The sequence below is a fragment of the Rhinolophus hipposideros genome (assembly GCF_964194185.1).
Source record: "Rhinolophus hipposideros genome assembly, chromosome: 4".
Lineage (NCBI taxonomy): Eukaryota > Metazoa > Chordata > Mammalia > Chiroptera > Rhinolophidae > Rhinolophus > Rhinolophus hipposideros.
Window position 1 is genome coordinate 8,031,844 of NC_138050.1, and position 18,927 is coordinate 8,050,770.

Genomic DNA, 18,927 nt, shown 5'->3' on the forward strand with positions numbered 1-18,927 from the left:
CTAGATTTTAGCCAACGCTCACTCAGCTTTTTCCTCTTCTCTGTCCTTTCCCCCTCACTACTGAGAATTTTTTCCTGAAGAATACTCCATTGGTAAATCACTGACTCAGGTTCTGTTTCTATGGCACCTGACCTAAGATAGTTGGTACCTGGAGGAATCCCAGGAAGCAGGATGGACTTCTGGAGTTGCATCACCTGCTGGATGGTTGAACATGAAGCCCTCGGTGGAGTATGGACAGTCCTGGCTGATAGAACTCATGCTGCTACTGATGTCTGACCTGTCGACGGCAGGGACCAACACTGAGTTTTCAAGGAGGTCACACAATTGCCAGGTGACAGGTTGATTACACTGGCCCTAATGACCTGTAAAGAGTAACATTTCATCCTGACTGGGCTTGACATGTATTCTGAGTGTGGGTTTGCTTTTCCTGCCCGCAGTGCTTCAGCCATTACCGCTATCCAAGGACTCACAGGATGTCTGATATTCTGGGATCTCACATAACACTGCCTCAGAACAAAGACTCACTTTACAGCAAGAGGGCATGGGAGTGGTCACTTGACCAGAGTGGTCATACCATATACCACACCACTCAGAAACTGTCAGATTGATAGGGTGGCCCAATGGCTTGTTGGGGGCATAGCTGAGGCTCCAGCTTGGAAATGACACCTTGTCAGTTTGGAACATTAGCTGTTAGGATGCACTATACTCCTGAAATCGATGGGTATGATACAGTTCTTTGTAGTAGGCCCAGTATTTCTGTGTCCCTATCCTAGTAAGTAGAATACACGGGTCCAGAGATCAAGAGATAGAAATGGGGTCACCATCACTCCCAGTGATCCATTTGGACACTTTGTGTTTCCTGTCCCTGAAACTTTATGCTTTGCTAGCGTAGAAATCCTGATACCTAGATGTGAGGTGCTTCAATCGGAGGACACTATCAGAGTCCCAGTAAACGTAAAGCTATGGCTGCTCTCTGGTCACTTTGGGTTCCTAACACCGGGAGACTGACAAGCAAATCATCAGGAGGTGGGGCTGCTACATAACAGAGGCAGAGAGGAAAATGCTTGGCACTCAGGAGGTCCCCTGGGGGCATGTCTTGGTGTTCCATGCCAGATTGTAACTAAATGGGCAAGTACAGCAACTCTAGCCTGATAAGAGCATGATAACCAGGGTTTCAAACCCCTCAGAGATGAGTGCCTGGATCAGTCATCAGTCCAGCCACCCACAGCTTCACAAGTGATAGCTGAAGCACAGGGCAATCCGGGAAGGGTGGTGGAGGAGGGAGATAATGAGTATCAGTTACAGCTGGGGACCAGCTGTATCAGTCAGCACTGTCGTTTGTCCCATTACTCTTCCTCTTGTAAAATTTCCCAGAAACTGTGACTAATGTGAATTCTAGAGAAATTGTGCTTAGACGGACTAACTTAATGTGAAAAGTAAGTGCCCTAAGCATTATAAAGGGTGGGCTATAGTGAATTCTGTTTGTGTCCTGCTCAAACCCACTTTCTAAGCTAATGCATCTCTACTCCAGCTCTTGTGGTGGATAATTCCAGATGCTGGCCTTCTCTACGGAATTGTCCAAAACGGGAGCCACATCACCAATGAGGCTCTGCAGCCCTCCTGCCCCTGCAGACCTCAGTCAATGGCATGGAGGTACAAAAAGCTGGCCTTTTGGGTTAAGACTTGCTGAAGAAATGTGTGGGATCTGCTGAGGCTCATTCTTGTTTCCTTGTCTTTCTGGCCAATCCTGCTTCCTTCACTCCCTTTCTCCAGAGAGCATTCCCCTAATAAATCACTTGAACAAAAATCCTTGCCTCGGGCTCTATTTCTGGAGAACCTGACCTAAGACAGTCTCTGCCTAATTGGATAGGTGAGATTGATAAGAATAATTTTGGGTATTTTGGGCTCCTTTGCTCGACCTCCATTCTTCCCTTCCTCTAGTGTGCCATCTTGTATAAAATCTAGAAAATTAAAAGTGACGATACCCAGACTTTCTTGCAACCACAGTTCTGCATGCAAATTAGATTCTGCCAGTTAAATGCATTCATCAAGATGTGGAAAAGCAAAGCAGAGGCCATGTTTTTACCGCCTCAGGGCTATTTTTCTGATGATTTTGAAGAGGTGAGGATTTTCTGCAGTGGTGATTCAGCTCCTCAGTTACCAGCTTTGATGGTGTTAAGAGGTAATGATGGCTCTGGTGGCAGAGGTTTTCTGGTGTTGGCTTCCAGAACACTGTATTGCAGCAGCTGAGGCAGTACATTTCAGTGGTAACTTCAGAGGTAGTACTTCTCCCAGGTCTATCCTGTAAGAATGTGGGAGTCTGAGGCTCAGTTTACTGCCCACTCCTCTACCCATTGCAAATAGTTTGTAGGTATCCAACTCCCTGTAATAAATACCTTTCTGTTTACAAATGTAGAGTGATTTTTGTACCCTGCCTTGAATGCTGGCTGATCAGAGGAAGATTCTTTAGCTGCAAGAACCTCTAGTGAAAGAACCCAATTAAAGAGAGAGAATGATGTAAAGACACAGGAGAATCTTACAGACCCATTAGTTGGCAAAATAACCGAGCCCTTTGGGAACTAGAAAGCTCTTTGTTTTTCTAATTATGTATTTACTTGCCGATGGCCTCCATCTGAGAGATCTTAGCCTCTTAGTGTAAAGGACCCTTCGGTTTTTTTACTCACACTTAACCAACAAGTCTCCATGACATAATTCCTAATTCCCATAAAATCTGGGACATGTATCTGCTTTCAAATAGTTGTGGCAAGGGAGGTGGGGTCACATAGTTAGAACTGCTCCTTCCAAGCTGTGGGCAGGTTCTCTGAAAGGAAATGATGGACATCTCTTGCACACAGGTTTAGAAGATCGAGTCCTCCATTTCCCTGGAGAACTCTAAACTATTGACGTAGGTTTTGGTTTGCTCGGATTGCCGTAACAAAATACTGAGGACAGTGGCTTAACCAACAGAAATTTATTTTTCATAGTTCTGTTGGCTGGAAGTCCAAGATCAAGCTGTTGGCGGCTTTGGTTTCTTCTGAAGCCTCTTCCCAAGGTTTGCAGGCAGCTCTTTTCTTGCTGTGTGCTTACATGGCTTGGCATCTCTCTCTGTCCAAATTTCCTCGTCTTATAAGGACACAGGACAGATGGGATTAGGACCCACCCTAATGGCTTCATTTTAACTTAACACTTTAAAAGCCCTATCTTGAAATTGAGTCACATTCTGAGATACTGGGGGTTCAAAGTATATTTTTTTTTTGAAGGGGGGACACAATTAAGCCCATACCAGGGAGTGTCATTGAGGGTAGTTTCTATAAGCCAGAAAAAGACTATTCCAAAGTTTCTCTTTAGGAATGAAGTACTGATACATGCTACAACATGGATGAACCTTGAAAACAACATGCCAAGTAAAAGAAGCCAGGCACAAAAGGCAACATATTATATGATTCCAGTTACATGAAATTTCCAGAATAGGCCAACTTACGGAGACAGAAAGTATATTAGCGATTGCCTGGGGGTGGGGTGGCAAGGAATGGGGTGACTGCTAATGGGTGTCAGGTTTTTTTGGGGGGGTGATGAAAATGTTACCAAATTAGATTGTGGTGATGGCTGCACAACTCCGTCAGTATACTAAAGACCACTGAATTATGTATTTTAAATAGGTGAGCATTATGGTATGTGAATTACAGCTCAGTAAAGCTTTTAAAAATACATCTTAAAATAAAGGAAATAACTCTTTTTCAGAAAAATTTTTACTTTAAATAGTTAAACATGCAATTTCTCAAGTTCCAAATTCAGTGTCCCAATTAAACCCTGGGCTTTTAAGCTTAATTTACAGCACTTCTTAGTCTAGCGGTAAATGTAGTAAACTTTAAGAGTCACTTGGAGTTAACCTTTGACTAACTTTAGATCTCATTCATATACTTCTTTAATCATCTTCAAACAAACATTTGAAAATGCATTTATAAATTTAATATTTCATTTCATTCATAAGTACATAAAATGTTGGATTTAATGCCTTCCTGAATCTTTAAATAATACTTTTTAAACTAATCACAAAATATAATATGATCCTAAATTTCTCCTTGCCAAACTAGTAAGATTTCAACTTTAATGTCTAAATCAACTATTCAATTTTGTATTTTAAATTTTAATTAAGACTGCCATTCTAAGATGCCAGAATCACTTAAGCATTGTATGAACATAAAACTCCAAGTATACAGATGATTCTTTTAATGTTATATTTTTAATTATTTTACATTTTTTAATTCTTAGTTGTAAGAAGTCCTCGTGTTAAAAGATGTAGACATAATGAAAAGGCCAGGTACCATTCCAGTAAACTGACATTAATTAGAGCAGAGATTTCGGCAGGTCATGAGACCTGGAAATACTGATATCCAGAATGATTCATTTCTCTGTCCCAATTATCATATCTAGTCTCCTTTTCTAGTCACTTTGTCTTAGACTACAAAACCTGAAGCGAGGTGTTGGATTCAAATTACACATATTACCTATCTGCTCACAAAAATTTGCAGCTTCCCACCAGGTAAATCACTTGATTGGATTTGGCGTTGTTTTTTTACTCTTACGATGTGCACATGATTTGGGGTTTCAATTTAAAAGTATTTGCAGTTGATGGAATATTATACTCCTTAAAACTCGTATAGATATTTTAAATGATTTCTGCTTGAACTTTGGCTATCTCACATGTGGTTTTCGATGCCTTGCACTCACAATTTCTGAGGTTACTGTACTAACATACACTGATCCTGTTGGCAAAAAGTTTGCATGTTTCTCTGCTTATCCATGCAGAACGCTGAACATGTTCTGCCAGATGCTGTGCTAAGTTCTGGGGCTACAAGAATGAATAAAACAATTTGTTCAAATGTAAGGAGTTTAGACTCTTAGATGAGTAGACTACCAATAGATTAGCAGAAAATCATTGGTAAGTAGTTGCTCAGTGGCTGTCTGTTTCCATTGAAAAGGAGGGCATGGACCTTCTTTGTCTTATTTTCTGCTGTTATCACTAGCACATAATACATAGGGAAATCAGTTAAGTACGTAAGTAAATTAATGTGTTAAAATGGAGTTATACAGAGGGAGCTTTGGAAGCTCCAAAGGGACATCTTCCTACTTTTATATGTGGATATTGGGCTGGAGGGTGGGATGAGGGTATCACTTCAGAGGTATCAGAAAAAACTCCTTGAAAATGAGCTGAGTCCGGGGGGGAAAAAGGAAAATAGGTAACAGTGGGTGTTGGGGGGTGTGGAGGAGTTCCTACATGATTGTTGAGGAACTTCAGGTGGTTCCCCCATGCCAGGAAGAAATCAGTCTGTGGAGGTATGCAGCAACAATATTTGAAGGGCCTCCTAGAGTGCGTTATTTATATATTCCCATTTTAGCACCTGTCACAATGCGCTGATTTCATTTCCACTTGCCCATCTACTCCAACTACAACGGTAGCTCATTGATGCTCAAGACCACATCTGTCTGTCACCCAGGTGCGCAGCATAATCGTAGGGATGGGGCAGCTCCCCATTCCAGGGATGAATGAACCAACGAATGAAGAGTAACAGCAGTGTGAACACGGCAGTAAGTCAGTCTTCTGGATGGCAGGGATGGCAGGAAAGTGGCCTATAACCAGGCTGGGCAGAGTCTTAGTCACGGGCTACACTAATGGTGAGTTGACAGGCGTCTCACGTCGGAAACAACACCAGAATCGGGAATGTGGGTGTGGGGGGAGGGGGGTAATTCAAAGCGCCTCCTTCCTGGCTGCAAAGTGAAGAAACACAAATATAAGCTCTCCAGAATTGCCAGGTCTCAATGAGCACGAAGGGAAAGAGCCTGGCTGGTCAGGTACGTGACACCTGGACTGTCGGGTCGCACTCTGCAGCCAGGCTCCGCAACACGCGACACCAAAGCGCAGAGGAGGTGCTGGTGCCTCCCAAGAGCGGACAGCAGAGGCTGTGTCCCTGGGGGGACGCGGCCGCTACGAGCGCAGCGCGGCCGCGACCTTGGCACTCCAGGTGGCCCGGACGCGCCGCGCGGGGACCGCGGCGACATTGAGGGCGGAACCCGGCAAGCCGCCCCCCGGGATCGCGCCGGACCCAGTTCCCCAGCGCACCTGCGAGCGCGGGCCGTCCGTGGAGCGTCCCCTCTCCGCTGCGGGGTGGCGCGGCCGTGGGGGAAGAAGGTCTGGGGCATGCCGTTTCCCCTCCACAGCGTCCCTCCTGCTGGACGACCCCAAGCTGCAGCAGGGCTTCCGGCCACTCTCTCCAGGAGACAATTAGAAGGCGCGGCCGCCTCCGAAGGCAAGCGCCTCCCGCCTCCCGGTCACAGCCGCCGGGACCCGAGAGGACCGCCGCCGCCGCCGCCGCGGGTTTTGCTCTGGGCTGGCGGGCGGCCCAGCTCCCGGAGCGGTGAGCTCGGGGAAACGGTCTGCGCGCCTCCACTACTTCCGGGAGACGCTGCGCTCGCAGGCAATCCTCGGGGGACCCCCATCTCTTCTCCGATTGGTTAACGTCGCTCTGACTGCGCTGCCCTAAGTGGTGATTGGTTCAGATTCAGCGTCTGTCACCTGCTTGCTTGTGGGAATCTAGGTCGCTAGGGGAAGCGTTACTGGAGGCTCGGTTGGGAAGAGGTTGGTCGGGCCCTTGAGCGCAGTTTGTTTATTGTAGTGGGACCCGTACCCCGGCGCGAGCCTAAGTCTTAACGGCCCGGAAAGGAACCAGTAGCCGGACGGAGGGCGGAGGTGGTGAGAAAATGCAGGTTTCGAAGTAAACTGGGCACACCTAACCCTGGCGACATCCGAATGGGGACGGGATAGGAAGGAAGGCCTTCGAGAGCGGAGTGGTAATCCCAGGAGCAGAGTGACAAGGGACGAGGCAAGGCCTCGTTGCTGTTGGTGGAGAAAGGGCCTTGCGGGAGATTTTCATGATCTAATTGTTTGGGAATCTTATGTTCTAGGTGAGGTCTAACAACATCCACCGGAGATTTTGCTTTGATTTTGCAGTCGAGTTCGGAGACTACCAGCAGTTCCCAGCCTTCAAAGAGACAACTTATTGAATAATTTAACTCTCTTTTATTGCTTCAGATGGGCAGGTCGCAAAAACACAAACCATTGAAGGATGGATACCATTGCATATATTAAAAGCATGTTGAAAGGAAAATAAGGTATTCAGTTCGATTTAATTTGTGGTTAATTGTACGTGAGAATAACCTTTGAGGAGAAGCTCTGAAGTTTTAAATACTATTAGGGTAGCTTGATTTTATGATAGGTTTCAAATTCTCAAATTGTTTAATACAAAAATCATATTACTGCTGTACTCACCAAATATGCTCTTTGCTGATGGTCTAGTTCTGATTGAAAATGGAAAGAAATCTTAAGCCTTTAGTAAATTTGGATAGTGCTACTAGATCTATCCTTAAATGATGTAATAATCACTGTAAAAAATCCTGGAATTTTAACTTAATGTTAGAATAAGCATGAATTTGGATAGTTGCTTACTCATACAATAGTTTAGACTTGTAGGGTAATTTCGCTTTATATTTCAAGTAGTTTGCTTATGAAACACTGAGTCAGAGCTGGAACAGTTGCTTCATTGGCAACCTAGTCATTTATCTTCCAGCACCCTTAAGTCACGTGCTATAGATTACATACCATAAATTGTCAAGGAATAGTTTATTTCATCCACAGAACACCCAAATTAGCTCTTAAATATAGACCTGGCCCTACCCTGGAAAATTCTGACCTAGGATTGGGGATGAGATCTGCGTATCTATATTTCTTTGCATTTTCTCAAGTGAGTTTGATGTACACTCCCCGTTGAGAACTGTTGCTTAATGATTTAATAAATAGATGTGTTTAAGAAATTCAGAAATATTTATGAAACAATTTCCTCCCTTGATTTCCTTAAGTTTAAAAGTAAACTAGGGAAGACATTTAAGTATAATCCAAAAAGAGTGTTTGCCTAGGCAAGGTCAGGAAGTTTCACTGGCACTCAGAAAGCTCTGGGACTAACCGGTCCAGGTCTAGGGATGAGGTTTGGGGTGGGGAGGCACTTGAACAGTCCTCAGAGCTGTGCGGTGAGTACTGTTTCCTCTTAGGTTTAAGGAGAGACCAACTCCAAGTCTGCTCAGTAGATAGGCTAAACCATTTTTACCTCAGCAAAGTGCAATGGATGGGGGTGGGTAATATTACATTTATGAGCTTTATTTTGGGAAGAATACCGTTGCTGGAAATAAATGTGACCAATACCCTCCTAATAGCCTTTTGCTTATTAAGTAAAGAATGTGTATGATTCAAGCTTAAAATGTGTATGCTAATGTGAAGCACCCAGATATTTGAAACATCACTGAAGGTTTTTAGATCAACTTTATTGGATACTCAAAGGGTAAAACTGAGGTAATCACTTTGGTATTCAGGTATGAGAAATGTATGGTGAAACCAAATCCAGTCTGACTTAAATAATGGCTTTGGGCAAAAAAGTAGGTCCAATTGTGTTCTATCTCACAGAAGCTGTTTTTCACTTTATATGTAAGTTCTTCACTGCAAGATTTGGCACATGAAGTCTTTCAGTAGAGGACAAAATTTAAAAATGAAAATTAAAAAACTGTAAATTAAAAGCATAAACCGTGTGTAGTGCATGACTAACACCTTGATTTTTATATATGTTGGAACAGAAAGACAGTATGAATGAACCTAGATCTAGATCAGATGATGGTGGTGAAGAAGACCATCATCTTGGTGACCATCATCTTCAAGACCATCATCATCGTGAAAATGAGAGAAGATGGCAGCAAGAGCGTCTCCACAGAGAAGAAGCCTATTATCAGTTTATTAATGAACTCAGTGATGAAGATTACCGACTAATGAGAGACCACAATCTTTTAGGCACACCTGGTAAGAGAATGGGTAAAAGAGGAGATTCCTTTTTTATCATTATAAGGAGGAATTTCAAAATAAGGAGAGTTTTTCGCCCCTTTTTCCCTCTCCCAAAATCTAATGTACTGTTTCTGTGAATACTTAAGAACTTTTTACCATAACAAAATAGAAAATCACTGGCTTAATTCTGTATTTTATATGTAGGTAAAAATATTGGACATGGAGCATTGTTACACAAATGCCAAACTAAAAGAATAATGTACGTAATAGTGTCAAATCAGTTTCTCTACAGTAGTCCCTACCACCCCCATCCACGGTTTCACTTTCTGCAGTTTTAGTTACCCATGGTAATAAATACATTTCATGCCATTCTGAGTAGCATGATGAAATCTTGTGCCATCCAGCATCCTCCCTTTGCCCAGCGTACCAACACTGCATACACTCGCCACTGAGTAGCCATCAGATCGACTGTGGCGGCATTATAGTGCTTGTGTTCAAGCCACCCTTATTTTACTTAATAACGATCCCAAAGTCATTCACATAACTATTAATTACAGTATGTTGTTATACTTGTTCTACTTTATTATTTTTAAAAATCTCTTACTGTGCCTAACTTAAAATTAAACTTTATCATAGGTATGCATGTATAGGAAAAAGCATAGTTTATATAGGGTTCAACACTATGCAGTTTCAGGCATACACTGGGGGTCTTGGAATGTATTCCCTGCAGGTAAGGGGGGACTACTGTATTTAAAACTAAATTGTAACTCATTTGAGGTATTGTAATTAAATTATTTAGCTAAATTAATAACTCCCCAAAAGTCCAGTGTGCTCCATAAATTTTTTACAAATTCATTACACAAATGAACTCATTGAAACTTGTATGTTTGTCTATTATATTTTTTACATTGCATGTTTACATATTATATATTGATGATTCATAATGAACTATGGAGGTAAAATTCAAGTAAATAAAGATTTGATGTTTTCTGTGGAAATACTTCCTTCTTAATTTTTTTTTAGATTAAGACAAAACTCCATGGAATTATAACTTATGGATTCCTAACTGTATCAACTGGGAGCACTTTATTAATTATTCAAATTAAATCTTAATTTTAACAAAACTAATAAATCTTAATTTTAACAAAACTAATAAAACATAACCAAAATAATGGGTATTTGCATCATTTAAATATTTTTAACTGATTTACAGAACATGACAACGATAGAACGTCTTCTACAGATTGCTAAAGATTAGTCTCACCCTTCATGAGTTATAATAAAACTTAGTAATTTAAAATTTTTATTTTCAGTGAGCAATTTTTCATTGTTTTAGGAGAAATAACATCAGAAGAACTACAACAGCGGTTAGATGGAGTCAAGGAGCGACTAGCATCTCAGCCCGACTTGAGAAATGGGACAAATACCAGAGGTACTATAGACTCTTTTCCATAAGGAACAGATTTGATTGGAGCGATTGCAGAAATGAACTTACTGGATCTTGTACAATGTGGTTATTTTTCATATTTTCCAGATTTGATATGCTACTCAGATTGTATATATGTATTGTACGCAAAGCAGTGTAGTGAGGCAATATACGACAGGTTGAATACAAAGATGTCCTACACAGATTGCCTTCAGGTAGCTCATATGTATAAAATAGTATACAGTTAATTATCAGCATAGTTGTTTTTAATCTTAGAATGTACACTACTTTTTTAAAGTAACGTAACTACACTTAGCTTCTAAACATTTATACAGAGCCATACAGAAAGACTGAGTCAGGAAACCTGTTTTTGTTGCTTTGTTTTGTTGTTTTTGTTTGCTTTGTCATTTATTGAACAAACACTAAGTCATAGTATAAGAAGTTCTGATAAAAAGCAAAGTGCTTCTGAAAAGAATTCAAACTAAACATGAAGTATGTAGAGTTAAAAATAATGTCCCTCTTACCTGTTTCACTTCCTTCCCCAGAGGTATTCATTACTAGTAGTTTCACATGTAATATTAAGATCGTTCTATTAGTTAGGGCAAAGACAATTAAAAACCCAGAAACGCAATGGTTCAGTAAGATAGAGGTTTATTTCTCTTTCATGTTAACAACCCAGGGAAGACAGGCAAACTTTGCTCCACAAATCTTCCTGGGAGCCAGCCAGCCAGTGAGTTTTTACAACTGTGCTGTTCAGTGCAGTAGCCACATGTGACTACTCGACTTCAAATGAAGTAGAATTTAAAATGGAGTTCCTCAGTCATGTTAGCCACGTTCAAGTGCTTAATAGTCACATGTGGCTAGTGGATTCTGCATTGGACAGGACAGATGTAGAACATCTCCACGATGACAAAAACTTTTATTGGACACTGCTGCTCCAGGGTACTGTTTACAATATCAAGCTAAGTCACAAGCATATCTAGATTCCAGCTGGCAGGAAGGAGACCCTGAAAGTGACATATATCACTCCACCCCCAGCCCATTGATGAGAACTTGGTCATATGGCGACAACTAAGTGCTAGGTGTCCACATGCCCATTCACAGTGAAAGAAGTGTAGGAGAGGTTTAGCTAAATAGTGAACTCTTTGACATACACCCTTACCACTACATTTTAGTAATTAAAGAAGGAAGTAGCATTTAGAATGACTAATGTTTACGTGCCTTTTACTCATTTTCCAAATTAAAATGAAAATTGGATATTAGCCCTTTTTCTACTTTACGTTTAGATATGTAAATTGGTTATATTGGTAAGACTGGTAATACTGGTCCTTTGTTTTAATTGAAAATGGACTCATCGCATGTAAAATAGCTTATATCTTTTGAATATGGCTAAAATTGCTATTTATTTTATGACACCAGCACCAGCAGCTGATTAACAGCTTTAATGTCAACATTTTTAAAAGTTTTTTTATGAGAGGATGAAATGAAACCCAAGCAATCTCATTTAATAGCTGTTTTGGAATAGAACAAACTTTAAGGTTAAAGTCTGTGTGTTCATGTGCATTAGGATGCTTTTCATTCAGTTTTGCACTTTGTGTAATCCACTGATTAAAAGTGGAAAACTTAAGCTTACCTGCATAGCAGTATCAGAGTCAAAGAAGTTAATCAGGGACACATTTATTTCAAAATTAATTCCTTCGACAATATTAATTGAGAGTCTGATTTATACCAGATACTGTTGTAAGGTTGAAGATTTAACAGTGAATCAAATAGGACAAAACCCTTAGTCTTCATGGAGCCTACACTCTAATGAACAGAACCTGTGTTTTGTTATATTACATATAATGGCTAACATTTATTGAGTGCTTCCTATGTGCCAGGTAGTCATTTATATACAGTATCTTTATCCTCATGATAACTCTGACATTTATACTACTATCATCTCCAGTTTACAGGTGAGGATACAGCTATAGAGAACTTAAATAACATGCCTAAAGTTTCCCAGTTTCCCCTGAAGACAGATAATGTAGTTCTAACATAGTGTTCAGAAAGCCAGATTTCTTAAGATGTACATTTTTGGCAGTTCCTGAGAAACAGGGTGAAATTCCTAAGGTTACAAAAACCTCTACTTATAAAAATGTTGATTGAGTTACCTTTACCAGAAGGATTCCACAAATTTAAGATGCATTGTATATTAATTTTGCCACTGTATTTTGTTGATATTGCCATATGAATAAAACAATTTAATTACACAATTTTGGTATTGGAAATATTTCTCATTTGCCTCAATATTTTGCCACTAACAGGCATATAGAAAGCAAGAGTGAGGATTTCTCAGCTTGGCATAAATAGTATTTAAAATTTTATAATATGTAAGTATGTATTCTACTATACTCATGGTATACACCTTTGAGGAAGTTCAATTTTTTTTCCATTTTTCATTCATTAAAATGCACAGAGGTTTAATTTAATAAAAGCTTTATCTTACAAGCTTTCAATAAAAATCTAAGAACAGATTTTAAGACTTGATCTTAAGTTGATTTGGTTTGCTTTCCAGACTCAGAAGTCCCTAGAGAAAGTTCAAGTGAAGATTCTCTGGTAGAATGGTTGAATTCCTTTCATCGCACAGGAAATGCAATTCGAAGTGGACAAAATGGGAACCAAACTTGGAGAGCTGTGAGTCGAACAAACCCAAATAGTGGAGAGTTTCGGTTTAGTCTGGAAATCCACATAAATCATGAGAACAGAGGATTTGAAATTCGTGGTGAAGATTATACAGGCATTCCACAGTCAGATACTAACAGAGATCATACTACAAATAGGCAGCAAAGATCTACTAGTCCTGTGGCTAGGCGAACCAGAAGCCAAACCTCAATGAATTTCAGTGGTAGTAGTTCCAGCATTCCAAGGACTAGACTTGGCTCAAGGGGGCAGAATTCAGGAGAAGGATCCTTCTCAACATCGGAAAGGTTAAGAAGCGGAACTGGGGGAGCAGTTGGCATTCCTAGAACTGGAGCTCCGCGGGCCAATTTCAGTAGCCACAGAAACCGGTCTGGTGGTAGTGAACTCAGGCAAAGGGAGGGGCAGCGATTTGGAGCAGCACATGTTTGGGAAAATGGGGCTAGAACTAATGTTACAGTGAGGAATACAAACCAAAGATTAGAGCCAATAAGACTGCGGTCTGCTTCCCACAGTCGAAGCCGTTCGCCAATTGAGAGACAAAGTGGCACTGTTTATCATAATTCACAGAGGGAAGGTAGACCTTTACAACACACGGCTAGGAGGTCTGTTAGGAGGAGAGGTATAACTCGTCTCTTTTTAGAACAAGATAGAACACGCAGAGGTACAGCGTATACCCGGTTCTCTAACTCAAGGCTTGTGTCAAGAATAACAGTAGAAGAGGGAGAAGAATCCGGGAGCTCCTCAGATGCCGCACGACATCCAACAATCACACTGGACCTTCAAGTAAGAAGGATTCGTCCTGGAGAAAACAGAGATCGGGACAGTATTGCAAACAGAACTCGCTCTAGGCTAGGGCTAGCAGAAAATACAGTCACTATCGAAAGCAATAGTGGCGGCTTCCGCCGAACTATTTCTCACTTAGAGCGGTCAGGTATTCGAACCTACGTGAGCACCATAACGGTTCCTCTTCGCAGAATCTCTGAGAATGAGTTTGTGGAACCATCCTCAGTGGCTCTCCGGTCCATTTTAAGGCAGATCATGACGGGATTCGGAGAACTGAGTTCTCTGATGGAGGACGAATCCGAGTCAGAGATACAGAGACGTGCTCAGCATTCACCAGAGACGCACTCAGACCTGAGTGACCTGGGTGCAGCCAGTGACACCGGCCAGCACCAGGAAGGTTCCTCTCAGGGCAGGAGGGCCCAAGAAGGCAGCGTGGAAATGGGTGGTGATAGTGAGACCACCCAGCCGCAAACCCGAAACAGTGGGAGCAGAGGTGGTCGGCAGCCGCAGCATTCCACTAACGCAGTCGAGGCTGGAACGCTACCGATTCTTCGCCTGGCTCACTTCTTTTTACTAAACGAAGGTGACGATGATGACCGCAGACGTGGTTTAACCAAAGAGCAGATTGACAATCTATCCACCCGGAACTATGAGCATAGCAGTACCGACGGTGAACTGGGAAAAATCTGTAGTGTTTGTATCAGTGACTACGTAACTGGAAACAAGCTCAGGCGGTTACCTTGCATGCACGAATTTCACATCCATTGCATCGACCGCTGGCTCTCAGAGAATTGCACTTGTCCTGTATGTCGGCAGCCTGTCTTGGGGGCCAGTCCAGCACTCGCTGGGGAATGATTGGGCCATTCAAACAGCGCGTTTTAGTAGAGTTGAGTAGGCAAGCCATTCTTCTGTTATTTGTGATGAGCCAACCGGGATGAAAACTAATAGATTATTATAGTTTGAACTATTTTTGTGTGTGAGTGCTTTTTTAACTTGTTAAAAAGAGAAAATTTATATGAGATTTAAAATGCAGATGTTAAATTATCCAAAAATACAGAATAGTTAATATTGCTAGAACCAAATAACCTTTCAAATGTTTTTATTTTGGTAATTTTGTCATGCTAAGCACTTTTGTATACACTGCACAGTTCAGTTGATTAAAATCAATCTTCTTTTTCTTAATAGTACACCAGACTTTACTTGGAATTTCAAATTCCAGGGGCTTAGTACTATATCCAGATATTGGTATCTAAATAAGCCTTTCATTAACTTTTTATTCTAAGGACAATATATTTTCATGAAAGAATGTTTGGCTGAATGTTTGCTAACTATTTAAGTTACTTGAAATGTTGAATTTAATCTGCAGCATACCAGATGTGTATATATAGATATATAGTTTTAAGGTTAAAATATTCAGTCTAAAAATTACCAGTTTGGTTCTTATTTAAGCTTTTAGGTTAATACTGCAGATGGCATGATATTTAATATTTACAGGATCATCTCTGGGAGGAAGTGGAATAAGATATTTAAAAATAGAGATAATTTACTGAAGCGTCTCTGACAATCTGACTTATTAGACTACAAGCAATATATAATACTGAACAAGTATTTCTCTATTCAGAAATGGAACATGGACAGTTTAGAACATAAAGGTTATTTAACTTGAGTTCAATCTTTTTGTGACTTTTATGAAAGTGCAAACAATTCTTTGGATTATATTAAGTAAAGTATACAATATGCATGGATTCTCAGATTTCATTTTAATGTCTAAAAAAATGTCTATAAAGAATCAAATGCATAGGTAATATGTTAAGTTGACTGTGAGGCCAAAAACTCCAAATGAAATGAAAAAATATCTTTAAGAGAATGTAGAATTTATATAAACACAAAGTATGCATTGAAGATCTATTTCTACCAATAAATATTAAAAGAAAGCCGTATGTGAACTTTTCTGTTGTCCCACTGTGGTTTATTCACTCAAAAAACAAAACAAAAAACACACACACTTATTTCACATCTAGTAGGTGCCAGGCAGTGTTTACTAGTGTTGAGAATTCAGCAGAGGATTGAAAGATAAAGCCCCTGTCTTCACAGGAAAGACAAATCAATTGATAAAATGAATTACTGTTGCAATTTTCATGTCTGTTTATGGATATGTGACACCATCTTCCTGTGATGATGCTGCTTGAGCAAAACCACAAGGACATATACCTCAAGGACAGATTCTATGGGATTTAGATACATCTAAGATTTCATTTTTCTTTATGATTAATCATTACATTCAATCCAATAGGTAAGATGCATGCACAGGAATTGTTCGGGAGTACATTTAACCTGGAGTGGAAGGTTTTATTAAAGGTCATGTCTTGGTTTGAAGTAAATGATTTCTGTAGTTCAGTTATGGGACATAGGACTGTGAAGTTTGATTTGAAAGCTTTAAGTACCAGACTAAGGGATTTTTACTTTACCTTACAGCTTTGAGTGTCTCTTGATGAATTTTAGTGGTGAATGGTAGGGTCATTTTTCATGTTTCAGGAAGATTGGTGTGGTACAGTGCTCAGAATGCAATGGACCGAAGAGCAAAACAACCAATAAAGGAATTTCTGTGATCGTTTTTATTATCAGTTCTCATTATCAGTTGTTATCTAACCTAGAGTGATGTCAATGAAATTGGAAAGAGAGGGAAAAAAATGTTGGAAAAAAAAAAAAAGACTTGGTCTCCAATTCAGTATGAAGAGGTGGGAGACTAATTTATTCACAGATGGAGAATCACCTGAGAGAGCTGTTACAAGGTACAAATTATGCCAATGTAGGCATTTATTTTTTTATTTTTTACTTTTTTAATTAAAGTTTATTGGGGTGACAATTGTTAGTAAAGTTACATAGATTTCAGGTGTACAATTCTGTATTACATCATCCATAAATCCCATTGTGTGTTCACCACCCAGAGTCAGTTCTTCCATCACCATATATTTGTAGACATTTATTTTAAACAGCCCTATTCACACTCTCTCATTTCAGTGTTACCGTTTGTCCCCAGTATGAGGAGAGAGTAAATCCAGCATTTATTGCTCATATGGAATATTCCTCAGGAAGTTCTATCTCCCCTGGCCTGAATAGTTAGCAAAATGAAGAGAAGAGGAGAGAAAAGGGGAAATGGAAAAAGTAGGGATTAACGAAAAAAAAAAAAGCACATTGATTCTTTGACTTAGTCCTTTGCAAGACATGGTAGAACTAGCATGTGAGGAGATCCCAAATACACATTTGAAATAGAAGTAAATGGTGTACTGTATGGAAAGTTCCCAAAAAGCAGCAGGAAAGCTTAATGGATTTTGTAAACTGATATCCTAGTTGGGAACAAAGAAGCGTTTTCTTTAATATTTTCATTCATTCCCAGTAAACAAAGCATATGACAAATACAAAGGCTCATTATCTATTTACAGCTTCTATGTATTTAGCAATGATTGATTGTACCCTTTCTGGTTCAAATATAAAAGGAACAAGTAGTTCAACATTCTTCATTTGAATATTATGTTCCATGTCATGTTCTTAGAACATATTCTTGATTGTGTGGCTGTCTTGCAAACTATTATTTCTAGACTGTCAGCTTCCCGACTGCCTTCCTATGTATTATATCTTTTTACCCTGTTTTCTTGTTTCCCTAATTTTTGTGGTTTCAACTAGCATTGTTATGACCTGTACTTGATTGTCTTTTATTCACTCTTATGAGGTCATTTTCTTTGAATATTTAATATGTATTAATAATTTAAACCTCCCAAGATCTCCTTGAAGTATTATTGCTACTTAACATAGTAAGTGGCAGAGTTTAAAAGAATCGGTCACAGGACCATTTGCCTCCAAAGCTTATGCTCTTCCCCCTTCACTGCGTTCTGGAGAAACGGAAGTGCCACGAGAAGTTTTCAGTTAAATTTACTCTTTTTAAAGATATTTTTTCTAATTTTGTAACTTTGTTGTATCATGTTTCTGTGATTGCCCTAATTTCTATATGCAAATACATCCTTTCTGTCGCACTAATGAAGAGGAGGAGTGCTCTTAAAAGGTACAAAACAGAATCTGTATTGTAAGGAGGAATCCAGAAAAGGGATGAATGTGGCATCTGAAGATGCTGTGTTAAGGGCCAGAGTTAATAAGCTGAGTCTGGGCACTTCCATGAGTCTTATTCCCAGACAAAAACTTAAAATGAACTTCTGATCTTCCTGTATCTCTGCTTGAATAAACTCTGGCCAGAGGAGGAAGACTTGTGTAGAAATAGCTCTCCGCGTGAAGGGAGTAGTCAGTATTCCCTCGACGTTGGCAGCAGGCTCACTTGGGGTCTCTGAATCTTGTGTAACATTGGAAATCAGAGAGCAGAGATAATTGTTAACATACACACAGGAGATGATTTCCCAGGAAGCCAATCCATCTAATCATTGCGGAGGCCAAATGTTCTATGTTCCAAATGACATGATTACCAATACGAGTGTCAGTGGAACTGTCTCCTCAATCTGTGGCGATGGATTGTGGGCTCTTTTCAGTGATCATGAGTGTATTACGTCCTGAATACATCTGCCCTTGTGCTAACTGGGGATCCATAATTACTTTTAGCAAGTTTTGTGTGTGTTTGTTTTATTTTGAGAATTAAATCTCGGAAGATTCTGAGTCCCTGTACTTTTGCCCCTATACTTTTCTTCCTTTTTTCCCCCCTTGGTAAATAATCACATTTCTTCTGGGGAAAACAAACAAACAAACAATACTTTCAGATGTATTTTACCTCTATTGTATTAATGTCTTATTTGAAAATGGAGTTACCCCTTGCCGTCCGAGTACACATACATCCATTCTCACACATTAATTACAAAAATGCTCCTGCTTAACCATAGTCTGCCTTCTGTGCAGTTCCAAACATTTTCACATTCACCCCGATGGGAGACAATCCAAATTCATTTCCAGCTTCTGTATTGTGAAGTGACACAATTTAGCCACTCTTTTGAGTTCAGTTTCTCTGGATGGTATCCATTCCTCCATTAGTTTGGATTTCATCAGGTTTAATTGTGATGCCTCACCATCCAGCTTATGGGATAAATGATAAATGTAGCTTCTCTCTACTTGATAGATTGAACTGGAATAAAGATCAAACTAAAAAGGGGGAAAGGAA

At 40.0% G+C, this 18,927-nt stretch overlaps 2 protein-coding genes across 12 annotated transcripts in view; one reads left to right on the top strand and one right to left on the bottom strand.

Annotated features, from left to right (window-relative positions):
* Window positions 1–6,463, bottom strand: part of CDK8 (cyclin dependent kinase 8) — a 120,933-nt gene extending 114,470 nt beyond the window's left edge. The window contains exon 1 of the mRNA XM_081046606.1: window positions 6,122–6,463. Coding sequence (XP_080902732.1) covers window positions 6,122–6,201 — 80 coding nt within the window. The 5' untranslated portion in view covers window positions 6,202–6,463. The remainder of the gene's footprint in view (window positions 1–6,121) is intronic.
* RNF6 (ring finger protein 6) lies at window positions 5,501–15,745 on the top strand. Of its 11 annotated transcripts, none has more exons than XM_081046592.1 (6): window positions 6,111–6,416; window positions 7,091–7,170; window positions 8,680–8,899; window positions 10,218–10,313; window positions 12,865–12,983; window positions 13,630–15,722. In XM_081046592.1, the coding sequence occupies exons 3-6, from the start codon at window positions 8,689–8,691 to the stop codon at window positions 13,696–13,698; spliced, it is 495 nt and encodes a 164-aa protein (XP_080902718.1). In that variant the 5' UTR covers window positions 6,111–6,416; window positions 7,091–7,170; window positions 8,680–8,688; the 3' UTR covers window positions 13,699–15,722. The 11 variants fall into 11 exon arrangements, with proteins under 11 accessions (XP_080902724.1, XP_080902720.1, XP_080902722.1 ...); XM_081046599.1 differs by lacking the exon at window positions 6,111–6,416 and adding an exon at window positions 6,577–6,963; XM_081046600.1 differs by lacking the exon at window positions 6,111–6,416 and adding an exon at window positions 6,587–6,637.
* Window positions 15,746–18,927: the final 3,182 nt, after the last annotated feature.

Excerpts from the sequence above, each read along its gene's own strand:
- RNF6 (XM_081046598.1), top strand. The coding sequence starts at position 8,689 with ATGAATGAACCTAGATCTAGATCAGATGATGGTGGTGAAGAAGACCAT. Across the intron at positions 8,900-10,217 it reads CAATCTTTTAGGCACACCTG|GAGAAATAACATCAGAAGAA; the intron begins GTAAGAGAATGG and ends TCATTGTTTTAG. Across the intron at positions 10,314-12,864 it reads AAATGGGACAAATACCAGAG|ACTCAGAAGTCCCTAGAGAA; the intron begins GTACTATAGACT and ends TTTGCTTTCCAG.